This window comes from Lactuca serriola, chromosome 1, assembly GCF_051521515.1.
Source record: "Lactuca serriola cultivar US96UC23 chromosome 1, Lser_US96UC23_V15, whole genome shotgun sequence".
In the NCBI taxonomy this organism is placed as follows: Eukaryota; Viridiplantae; Streptophyta; class Magnoliopsida; order Asterales; family Asteraceae; genus Lactuca; species Lactuca serriola.
The window spans coordinates 63,447,447-63,459,404 of record NC_136408.1 but is presented as its reverse complement, the minus strand read 5'-3'; the positions used below and the strand labels follow the sequence as shown (position 1 = coordinate 63,459,404).

Below are 11,958 nucleotides of genomic sequence, written 5' to 3'. Positions count from 1 at the left end.
TGTTTTACATCATTTCTCTTTCTGCATTGGAAATAAGCTCTACCATTTTCCATTTCTTTCAAGACCCTCTCTAAAATAATTTCCTTGTTACTATAGCTTAAAAATTACATATACAAAAGGAGCTTAAATAATGACAAATGATATACTATCAAGCAGGGGTGTAAGTGAACCGAGCCGATCCTAAATACGAGACTCATTTATTAAACGAGCTCGAGCCAAGCTTCAATCAGTGAGCTCGCGAGCCTAAACAAGCCTATATATATATATATATATATATATATATATATATATATATATATATATATATATATATATTATTAGATTATTATTATTTTTATATATTAAAATAAAAAAATATTTGAGGAATTAGGGATGTAGGATATTAAAAAACAAGCTTCTTAACGAGCTTGAATCGAGCCTAAGCTTATTTAGGTTCTTCATACAGAAAACAAGTTGATCTCGAACCCAAGCCGAGCCTTTATAATTCTTCACGAGCTCGCACCGAGCTCGGTGCAATAAAGCTCGAGTTCGAGCCCCTCAACTTAAACGAGCCCGAGTCGAGCCTAGCCAAGCTCGGACTCGGCTCGGCCCGTTTACACCCTTACTGCCAACCCCTACCGCCAAGTGCCCAATTTGTATTACTTATAGAGCACCCACAGCTAGGCTTTCAAAGCAATTTCAAAACCCACATAGGCTCCGTTTGCAAGACCACTAGAGCATATCCTCTTTCAACATGTGAAAGACTTGCAAAGGCTCTTTTGGTCCCAATTGTTTTAACATCGTTTATAAAAGTTAATTTAACTCTACTATTAATTATATACTAGGTTGTTTGTTGCGTAAATTGAAATATAGTTACAATTTGGCAAGTAATACTGAAAATAATTATGTTATTGATATCAATTATGTAATTAAATTATTATATTAATTTCTTGTATAAAATTGTAATGATTTTGAACCATATATTAACACCTATTAAAATCATATCATTTAATGTCCGTTATTCGATTTAGGTTTTATATTTAAACATTTTAAACTATTTTAAAAAATAGTTTTTCAATATTTTTAAGTTTATTTGGTATTTTGATTTACACTTTGGATTTAAAATGATATTTTGATTTTGGATTTTGGATTTAATATGAAATTTAAATTAACATTTTAAATATATTATATTGATAATTCAAAAAATCTACCATTAATATGATAATATTTCACATTTAATGACATATTTAAATTCCTAGTATGAAGGCAAATGTTCATATATATTTTTTTTATGTATTTAAAGATCTACCATTATTCTTAGTGTGATGCATTACAAAACTCTTCATATTTTGTTTATATAATTTTTGTATTACTTACATTGGTTTTGTAAAAAATAGGGTTACTATTTCACGGTACTTCATAACATGCTAAACTTGTTATATAGGGGTACAAGGTAGTCTATCCATGATAATTTTGTATGTTTCAAAAAGTTTTTCATATTATATGGGCCTAAACATCTTATGTTGTTAGATTGCATATTGTTAGAATGTGTGTTGCAATCCAACCAATAAGAAGATGGATAGGAGAGCGCCTCATGACCCACAACAGGTGGTCCCAAGTAGTCGCCTCATGAGTCAATCTACATTTTGTTGTAATGGTTAAGAGGTCCAACAAGTCATTCGAGCCAACAAACAACATTTAAGGAATAATGAATTTCGAGTTGTTTGTACTTACTAGCACCTGAATTACTATCCAACCAAGATGAAGATGACATGATGCTAGAAGATCACGAAAAGCATGTAACAAGTCAGTCATTCTTGTTATAGTTAGGAATGATTGAATATGGTGAGTTGTAGGCTAACACAATCATCCTAGCTAATGTTTGTTTATATTCGAATGAAATGCTTGTTTAGATTACTTATTCATTAGATGATAAGTTAAACATCCTAAACCATTTAGTCAATCATATATGAATGATTATGCCAAAATGTTGGTTCAAATTTATTTTGCAATAAACAGAAGACCCAGAAGAATCAATAGAATAATAAGGATACAAGATTACAAAAATCTAGGAAAGGGTATCCATATTGTTATAATCATATATTCAACTAACTATTACAAATTGCACATATTGAACACAATTGCCTATGTCGCTTTATTTTTTTGTTATCACTTTAGTAAAAGAACATAAAAGATGATTGTAGCTTCAAATGTTAGCTCAAAGAATACATGAAGAATAACAAAGCAGTGATTGAGAAATAGAGAACGAACCGACAAAAGAACAAGCAAAAGATTTACAAATTCAAGAAAATATTAAACAACTTGATTCCGGTGGCGGAGTATAATATGTATAAAAAATGAAGAACATTGGGACCAAACTCATATGTATGAAATTTAATAGGTATCCAAATACACCCACCAAGCTCCTGGTCTTCAATCTTTAGTATAGATACACTTTAGATCCTTAGCTTCAAGCCCATCGCACCCATTAATCACTAACACACACTTAACCATATTAAGTACTGTGCAACACAAATAGTAAAAATAAATTTGGACATTCCATTGCTAAGATTGACTTTAATATATGACATTTCAAAACATATATTTCGTGAGGTAAAATTAAAAAGTAATTCACGTTTTATAATGTAACATACTTTTGGTTCGATAGCAATTTAAATGGAAATGTATCGGAGACTTTCTGTCCAAAAAGTAGATTTTCATTCATTGATTTTAAGACAACATGTAAATGTTTATGAAATGTGTTGAAAACTTATGTAATAATATGTAAATTCATTTGATGACTGCAAGTTATTTTAATCGATCAAACATAGCATATGACCGTAAGACAAAATTACTATAATATTGGAAAATTGAGTAATCTAACCATGATGTAACATGTATTTGAAGAAACAACCAAAAAAACTTTTTTTTTTTTTTTGGCAAAAATAATCATTTAGTTCAGATTGGGCATTTTGTACTAAAAAAGTATTTTTTTTTTCTATGAAAAAATACATTTCGGATTGTATTCTAGAATTTCTAACTGAAATTTCAAAGTTCAGAAGAAGAAAAAGAAAAAAAAAATCTAGAATTTTAATAACAATTCCGAGATCCAATGAACAATTTCGTAATTTCGAAAAAAAAAACATTTTTACTTAAATCTAACAAAAAGTTAAACAAAATAATAAATGTGATATATATATATATATATATATATATATATATATATATATATATATATATATATATATATATATATATATATATATATATATATATATAGGGAAGAGTTATATGGAAAATAAACAATTAGGGCAACACATGTTGGAACCAATGAAAGCATGACAACACATCACTTTGGAATAACTACATAAATAACTTTCATAGTAGATTGCTTATGAATAAAGAAATGGACACGTGTCACTTGATCATTGGTTCCAGCATATGTTGCCCTAGTTATTTGTTTTCCATAGAACTCATTCCTATATATATATATATATATATATATATATATATAGGGGACGGTTCACTTGAGATTAAAAAAAAAGTAGAGATCTTGAGATTAAACCTCAGCCACATATTCCGCATTTGCCGCTCTAATGCTCCAGCGTACCAGCAGCAACGACGTATGCCTAATCATAAATGATTATATGACAGAGAGGTATAATCATATAGGATTATACATGTTTATACGTATATGCATAATCATAAATGATTATACATATATGTCTGTTCACAGATTAAGTAATCATAAATGATTATTATAGTTAGTCGCAGAAGAGGTGGTGGTGACAGAGGTGGCGGTGGTATAAGTAATGGAGGTGACAATGGTGGGGTCGACTGGTGTCAGAGGTGGTGGTAGTGGTGGTGGCGGTGGCGGTTACGGTGGTGGGGATGGTGGCGGAGGAGAAAAGAACGAGTGACACTATGTAATCATTTATGATTACACCAGATCTGCCGCGTCGGTACACTAAAGGATTAGAGCGGCAGATGTGAAATACGTGGCTGAGGTTGAATCTCGAGATCTGTATTTTATTTTTAATCTCAACGGAACCTCTCTATCTATCTCTCTCTCTCTCTCTCTCTCTATATATATATATATATATATATATATATATATATATATATATATATATATATATATATATATATATATATATATATTATGACTTAAAAGACATTTGATTTATAAATTGTGACATTAAGGGGGTGTTTGGGATATATTTTTACCTTCAAAAGTTCTTTTTGTAAAAGGATTTTTTACAAAAGATGTTTTTAAAAATGTGTTTGGATTAGCTTTTGAAAAGTAAAAGTCAAAAGTTGTTTTTAAAAAGTGTTTGGTTTAACCTTTATATGTAAAATGACTAAAAATGGTAATTAGGATTAGGGTGGTTGGGGGTATAAAAGTAATATCAGTTTTAAGGGCTTCAAAAGTTACAAAAAGTCACGTGACTTTTCAAAACGTTCATATTCTTTCTTTCTGAAAAGTTGTTTTTAAAAGATTTTTTCTCTTTGCCAAACATGTTTTGGTTCCTTTTTAACTTTTAGGAAAAAAATAAAAGCTAAAAGTTGGTTTAAAAGATAAAACAAACACCCCTAAACACTTCAAAATGGATATTATGGACATAAGTAGAAGGATCTATTTGAAGAAAAAAAAAAGAAAAAAAAAACAACAAACAAATCTGAAATTTAAAAATCAAATTTGGAACGCAACATTCGGAAATAAGTTATCATTACTCAAAAAAAATATAATTTCTTTGAAAAAAAAATATAATTTTTAATGGTTAGTTTACTTAATATCCTATAATATTCATATGTATCTTTCGATAAATAAATATTTATAAATAGATATTAAACCAAAAAAATAACATGATACAATACAAATATTTTCAATAAATTCCCCATAAAAATTGAAATCATTATAATTTACTTTAATTTTCTATATTTACGTTGTTAAAAGTTTTCTTTATTCCAAAACAATAAAAATGTTTTTCTCATGTTTTTTATTAAATGTAAATTTAACTTAAAAGCCTTTCATTCCTACAACTTGTCTCAATCCAATCCAAGGGATTTATATACAGAAAAAGAGAACAAAATACTCTTTTTGGTCTCTCCCCGAAGATCCCAGAAACCCTAACCCTAGCCGCTCCAACTGCTAGAAACGATACGAAAGAATGGCGGAGCACTTGGCTTCCATATTTGGTACGGAAAAGGACCGAGTCAACTGTCCTTTCTACTTCAAGATCGGAGCCTGTCGCCATGGAGATCGATGCTCAAGGCTTCATACCAAACCCAGCATCAGCCCTACCCTATTGCTTTCCAACATGTACCAACGCCCCGATATGATCACTCCAGGTGTTGATCCTCAGGGTCAGCCCCTTGATCCTAGCAAAATCCAGGATCACTTCGAGGTTTTCATTCCCCTAATTCAGTTTCCATTTATTACTTTTTCGTATATCTTAATGATCTGTCTCTAATTAAGCTTGAACTAGCTTTGTCTGCTTATTAAGCTTATCTGATTTGACGTCTGGTTTCATTTTTGCTTAGTATACGTAATTATAGAGATATCACATTCATACCGACAATAAACACTTGTGAATACGTATTCCATTAGGTCAATCGGTATTGGTGCTTCATTTCATACCATAAGACTCGATCAAGATAAACATGATTTTCCAGGAGTAAAGCAGTTCTATCTCATAGAGATTAGTAATTGTTCCTAATGTAGTGTTGTAAGGAAGATAACTTTTGTTTGTTTAAATCTTGAGTCTAGTCATCCTCATCTAACCTTCAAATCCATGTCTAAACATAGGATTTTTATGAAGATCTGTTTGAAGAGCTTGGAAAATACGGAGAGATTGAAAGCCTAAACATTTGTGATAATTTGGCTGACCATATGGTATGATCGTTTCCACATTTTCAAATTCATTAATTATTTGCTTATTAAATGCTCACTAAGATGAAGTTTCTTCTCTCTATATATAGGTTGGAAATGTGTATGCACAGTTCAGGGAAGAAGAACATGCTGCAGCTGCTCTCCAGAATCTTAGTGGAAGGTTTTATGCAGGTTTAGACATTGATTTCGACTTTACTTTTTTACCAAACAAACTTTTCAAATCATCTAAAATGTTTTCCTTTAAACAAACTAATGATTCATTTATATCTTCAGGTCGTCCCATTATCGTTGACTTTTCTCCAGTGACAGATTTCCGTGAAGCAACATGCAGACAATATGAAGAAAACGTATGCAATCGTGGTGGTTATTGCAACTTCATGCATCTAAAAAAGATCAACAAGTAAGAATTCTTTTCATATCATTTTACATTTTCTACCACTTTTCATATTCTTATTTCATCTTCATCAATCATTTTCTCCAGAGATTTGAGGAGGCAGTTATTCGGGAGGCGTAGGAGGAGCCGAAGCAGAAGCCGTAGTCCTCCGAGACATCGGAATCATGATGACCGCCCACAAGGTGGTGGTGGTGGTGGACGTGGGTATGGGAGAAGAGGTGGTGGTGGTTACTCTGATCACCGGAGCAATGACAGGGGGAGGCGGCCGAGGAGTAGGAGTCCGGGGAGGAGAGGGGGGAGGAGCAGAAGTCCAGGAGGGAAGAGAAACCGGAGTCCGGTCAGGGAAGGGAGTGCTGAAAGAAGGGCAAAGATTGAACAATGGAATAGAGAAAAAGAACAGGCGAAATCTGGAACTAATAATGCTTCAAATGTTAATGAAAATAATGAAGGTGGTAATACTAATGATGATGGTGGTTTACAAAATGGAGAAAATTACCGTGATGCCCCTCAGCCGAAGCAGCAAGATGATGGAAATTATGATTACTGATTGATCATCGCCGAATTGTCTGGTTTGTTTTCTGTTTCTTGATCTTGGTTTTATATAATTTGGTTTTTTAAGATAAATGAGAGTTTAAATTGATTTGGGAGAAATTAGAGGAGATAATTAGAAGTTTATTAAAAAAAAAGTTTTTTTAAGAAAAAAAAGGAATCCCACTTGGAAGATATGGCTTACTGCCTGCTTTCCATGTGCAGGAGTACAGGTTGACCGGTCAAATGTATTTTCTACTTTTGTTGACCTATAATGGTTTGTGAAGAATGGTAAATCATTAGAGGATTAGGTTATTATAAAGTTTTGCAGGGGGGTATTGAAGTAATTTTATAAGAAATGTGATCTTACATGATTTACTACTAGTTTTGCAGGTTCAGGGAAGGTGCTTATTTTGTGCAGTTTATCATTATATTTGTATACAGGTCATCTTCATCAATGTTACTGTTGAGGAAGTAAAGGTGATCAGAAGTTCATTAATGGTTGATTTGTGAAGAACAGCTGGTGAAGTAGGAAATCTGATGTTAGGGAAAAGTCAATTTCACTGTTTTTGTATGTTTTTGTTTCATTTCATTTGACAATTTTTGGTTTGTATTTGTATGAAAGATTGAGAAGTTCAAATGGAGTTTTCTGGGATATTTCTGATTCAATTTTAGACTTGTTTTCCCACCTTTTTTATTGGCTTAAAGTGCTGGTTTTGATACAGGTGAAGGACAATTTTGGGGAACATCAATGGAATGTTCCCCAAAATGATTACTTTTGGTCAATGAATGTCACAAAATAATCACAATGCGTAGATTTTTTAATTTCCTTAGGTTTTTCAACTCACTTATTGTTTTTGTCATTTTCAGAAATGAACAGCTGAAACACCACTTTGAAAATTCAGTTTATATGTTTATTAAATGAAATTTTACAAGTTTATTAAGTTTTAATATATGTCGACATGTTTGCTATATGAAATGACTATTGGAACGTCATTTGGTAGCAAAGTCTTTTAATTTTATACAAAATGATTGTAATATATAACAAAAAACATAACAATTTATGTCTACATATTACGAAGGTTTATTAGCAAATACTTCAACGATCTTGGAATTCATACGTACTTCTTGGACGATAACAGCTTGCACGAAAGATTTAGTATTTGATATGTTGAGTTTTTTTTAGGGGAAGGAGGGGAAGGAGAAATGAAGCATAAATAGACCAAATTGTCCTTCACCTGTTTTTCTCCACCACTACTGCAGGGGTATAATTGTCACAAGTAATGACCTGATGTGATGCTCTATCTATCTAGGACAACATTGTCATTAAAACCCGAGTTTCTGGAGTTTGTGAAATCATTTCAGACCTCATGTCACTGAAGTTGTGAAGTTGTCTGGCAGTCGTTTTCTTTAACTGATGACAACTTGATTTGATAGCTTAGTAAATTTGAAAAATGGTTATATGACAAGGATATATACGCTTTCCATAACATCTATGAAATTTGGAATATGGAATGTGAATTTTAAGCGTTTATTAGTAGTTTATCCAGTGTCAAAAAAAATTATTGAGCTTCAGTGTTCATTAAGGTTTTTTCTTAAAAATTGTGGTTATTCTTTAGATAAAAATATCTTTTTGGTGAATATTACCTTGGTTAGCATTGAGTCGAAACCACAAACCAGGCACTTTTGGCCTTCTTCAATATTAACCAACCACAAACTTCAGCCAAAGAGGTGGTTAAAGTTAAACTTCAACTAATTGCGCATTACATGAAAAACTAAGTTTTTACCCTTAAACATGTTTCAAGCTTGTTTGGCAACACATACATACACACCTCAAATCTACAAGAGCAAATTGCATATATTGTCAAAAACAGATGAATATTCAACCAAACCAAAACCATAATCACCATAAAATGAGTAAGTAGATAGAGCATCATCAACATAACTGCCATATCATCAATCAATCTTCCAAACAGACAGATTTAAGGATAGAATTGTTTTTTCGATACTAACTACTAACAAACCTCTACCGATCATCAATCATATCATGATATTCAAAAACTACTACCCTCCTCATCTTCAACAAAATCTTCCATCCTCTCACTCACTTTCCATTCATTTACTTGCTGAGTGCTTCGCCTGGTTATGAGACGAAAGAGCACCCTCTGTCTTAAAGTTCCTGCAAACACACACACACACACACATTAATTAAAACACATACTAAACCCTAACTAAAATTATATCAACAAAAAATTCAAAATACCTGTTGCACGATTTGCAAGAATGAGCACCCTCAGTAGCCGGACTTTTTTGGTTTGACTTGCTTCCGCCAGCTGGCGTCTTAGCAACCGCCTGCTTTGATGGATGAGGTGTCGCTATATGCACTGCTCCACTCTTCTTTCCTTCTGTCAAACAATATTTCATTACATTTTTATATAAACTTCAACATTTTTATATATCATGTACTTTATAACATATAAAAAAAACTAACCAGTCTTCTGAGGGGTAGCAGCAATCTTTGTTTTCTTCTTCTCAGTAGGGGTCTTGCTTGCAGATTCATTCTGTCTCTTCTTTCCAGATTGTTCCTGAATTATCATTATCAAAAAACAAACACACAAAAATTAATATTTATATATAACTCAATATATGCCATGTCATCATTCTTAAATAGAAGTATATATTTAACCTTTTTGGGTGTCTCTTCCTCCTCATCACTGTCTTCTTCATCATCAGAGGAATCCTCATCATCCTGAAAAACAATGCATCAACATTTTATGTTATATCAAGCTTCAATTCCAGCTTCTAAGCTATGTATGTATATATGTATGTATGTAACCTCATCATCAGAATCTTCAGACATTGCAGCAGAGTCATCACTGTCATCATCATCATCCGACTCTTTCACGTCTTTTTCAGGCTCCACAATCTTCACCTTCTGTTTTCCAGCAGCAGATGACTTCTGTTCTTTCTTAGGAACTACAGCTTTTTTCTCCTCTTTCTTTGCCTCTTGCTTTCCTAAAAACACATCAGGTTTCTTTCAATTATGTCCCATTATAAGATATTCAAGAAATTAGAAGAAAAAAAAAAAGAATCCATTAGTCTATTACCATTAGCCACTGGAAGTGGAAGATCTTCCTCCTCATCATCTTCAGAAGAAAATTCTTCAGAGTCAGTGATCACAAAACACAAAGGAAAAATTGGTAAAGGAATCAACACAAAACCTCAACATTATTAACACAAAAGATTTCAAGTTAGAAAAAAAAAGATTGATTGAGAAAAGGATATTCATTGTCATCAGCAGGGTTGTCAGCTTTGTAGCCATACAAATAGATGCTGCTGTTTTTTGAGTTGTGAGAGACTTGAAAGTCTTTGTCAAAGACCAAGTCGAATAACTGTTGTGGAATCTTCTCAGGAATAAGGGTTCCAAGAACAAGTTTTTTTCCATCCATAGTCATGTGCATGCAAACAGATTCCTTTGTTTCCTTCTTTGCTTCACCAAGACAAGCCTGAGTAACAAGAAAATTAGTTAGTTGTATAATTAATTATGCAAAATGAGAATATATCCATTGTAGTAAAGTATTTTATACCTGTGAAAGATGCAAAACCTTGCCTTCACCAATGACTACATCAAATGACTGGCCACTTTTAATCTCAGCACCTGTATCAATAGAATAGAATTAAGCAAAACTTGGAGAACTGAAACACATGTAACATGAAACAGGAAAGAAAACTAGGGATATGAACAACTGACTAATAAGACAATTAAACAATGTTCACATCAGAAATTTGAGAATGCAGATAACAGAGGGTTGATGAATAAACACCAACAACCACAATATTCGAAACATAGCAAGAGAATTATTGCAAAGAGCACTCATCTGTATAACCTTATAAATCAAATTTATTGTCTCATTCCAACTTCAAATCTAGACCAACACTTGCACGTCCTCTTTCATAACAAGAAAAGTAAATCTCTTCAAATGAAGACAGATCAAACAAGAAAGCTTAAACACATACTGAAACAGCCTCCCATATCCCAAAGGATCATAGCGTGTTGACAAATTAATACATAAAGCTACATTCTATTTAATATCAGCGAAGAAAAATAAGCACAGATAATAAATTTGTAAAAAACATACATATACGAAGCATCTAATCTCGACTTGAAAACATAAACATACAAAGCATGTGCACGAAACCACGAAACGGAAACAGACGAAAACGAAGAACATCAACAAGGTAAATATATTTGAAGATTTGCGTTACTGGAATCATTATCAAAGCCATAAGACGGTACGAGTTTTCGTCGAAAAAAAAACCTAGCACCATAAATGAAAAGGAAGACACAAACAGAGAGTGTAGACGTCGAAATATAAACGAAGAGAGGCGGATTCGTTACCCCAAAACTCCATTGATGAAGAGGAAGAGAAAAATTCGTGAGAGAAGGTAGCGGCAGAGAGAAGTGTGTGTGAGCAGAGAAAACGTTAGGGTTTGGAGGAAACGAATACGGATTTATAAAGGGAGAGCGGGACGGAGGTATGTTACGCTATATCGCAGACTACCCTTAAACTTTTCAAAAATAGAATCTGTCACTTTTGCCCGGAAATGTTTTTTTATTTTCTTTTTAACGTTTGAGATAATATATTTGTTTTTTTGTTTTTTATTTTTTTTAGAAAAATGACTTTTGAGGTAGCTAACTATATCTTTATTTTCATTTGGTTCATTTATTTTTTTTATACTTAACTAGCGAATCCTCACGTGTTGCACGAGAATAGAATTATATAATTAAAATAATAACTTTTACTAAATTATTATTTAATATTTTTATTTTGAAACAAAATGTTAGTAGTAAAGCAAACATATAGTTAACATATTAGTTTTATTAAACATTATAGTTTAATTTTTAAGTCATTGTGATATATACAATTATTTGATAATTTTATAAACCGTTTAATATTATGTAAATTAAATATGAATGATAATATAACGGGTAACAAAACGTATGAACAAAAATATGAACTGCAACTTTTACTAACATAAAAATAGAAAAACATCTATTATAACATTTGTATTAAAAAAAAGATATATATACAACGAATAATAAAAAATATGAAAAATAAACATTATAACTTTTAATAACATAAAAACACTAAATCATCTATTA

At 31.9% G+C, this 11,958-nt stretch overlaps 2 protein-coding genes across 4 annotated transcripts; one reads left to right on the top strand and one right to left on the bottom strand.

Moving 5' to 3' along the window:
• Positions 1-5,035: 5,035 nt before the first annotated feature.
• LOC145089731 (splicing factor U2af small subunit B-like) lies at positions 5,036-7,463 on the top strand. Of its 3 annotated transcripts, none has more exons than XM_079028136.1 (6): positions 5,036-5,387; positions 5,789-5,875; positions 5,962-6,043; positions 6,146-6,272; positions 6,354-6,835; positions 7,188-7,463. In XM_079028136.1, the coding sequence occupies exons 1-5, from the start codon at positions 5,151-5,153 to the stop codon at positions 6,811-6,813; spliced, it is 993 nt and encodes a 330-aa protein (XP_078884262.1). In that variant the 5' UTR covers positions 5,036-5,150; the 3' UTR covers positions 6,814-6,835; positions 7,188-7,463. The 3 variants fall into 3 exon arrangements, with proteins under 3 accessions (XP_078884262.1, XP_078884258.1, XP_078884255.1); XM_079028132.1 differs by having other exon boundaries at positions 7,020-7,463; XM_079028129.1 differs by having other exon boundaries at positions 5,037-5,387; positions 7,239-7,463.
• Positions 7,464-8,675: 1,212 nt separating this feature from the next.
• LOC145089724 (histone deacetylase HDT1-like) lies at positions 8,676-11,336 on the bottom strand. The gene is made up of 9 exons (XM_079028125.1): positions 11,194-11,336; positions 10,382-10,452; positions 10,080-10,300; positions 9,902-9,966; positions 9,631-9,809; positions 9,481-9,543; positions 9,286-9,379; positions 9,058-9,199; positions 8,676-8,973 (listed from the first exon to the last, which is right to left on the bottom strand). Exons 1-9 carry the CDS (start codon positions 11,204-11,206, stop codon positions 8,910-8,912), a joined length of 912 nt encoding a protein of 303 aa, XP_078884251.1. The 5' UTR covers positions 11,207-11,336; the 3' UTR covers positions 8,676-8,909.
• Positions 11,337-11,958: the final 622 nt, after the last annotated feature.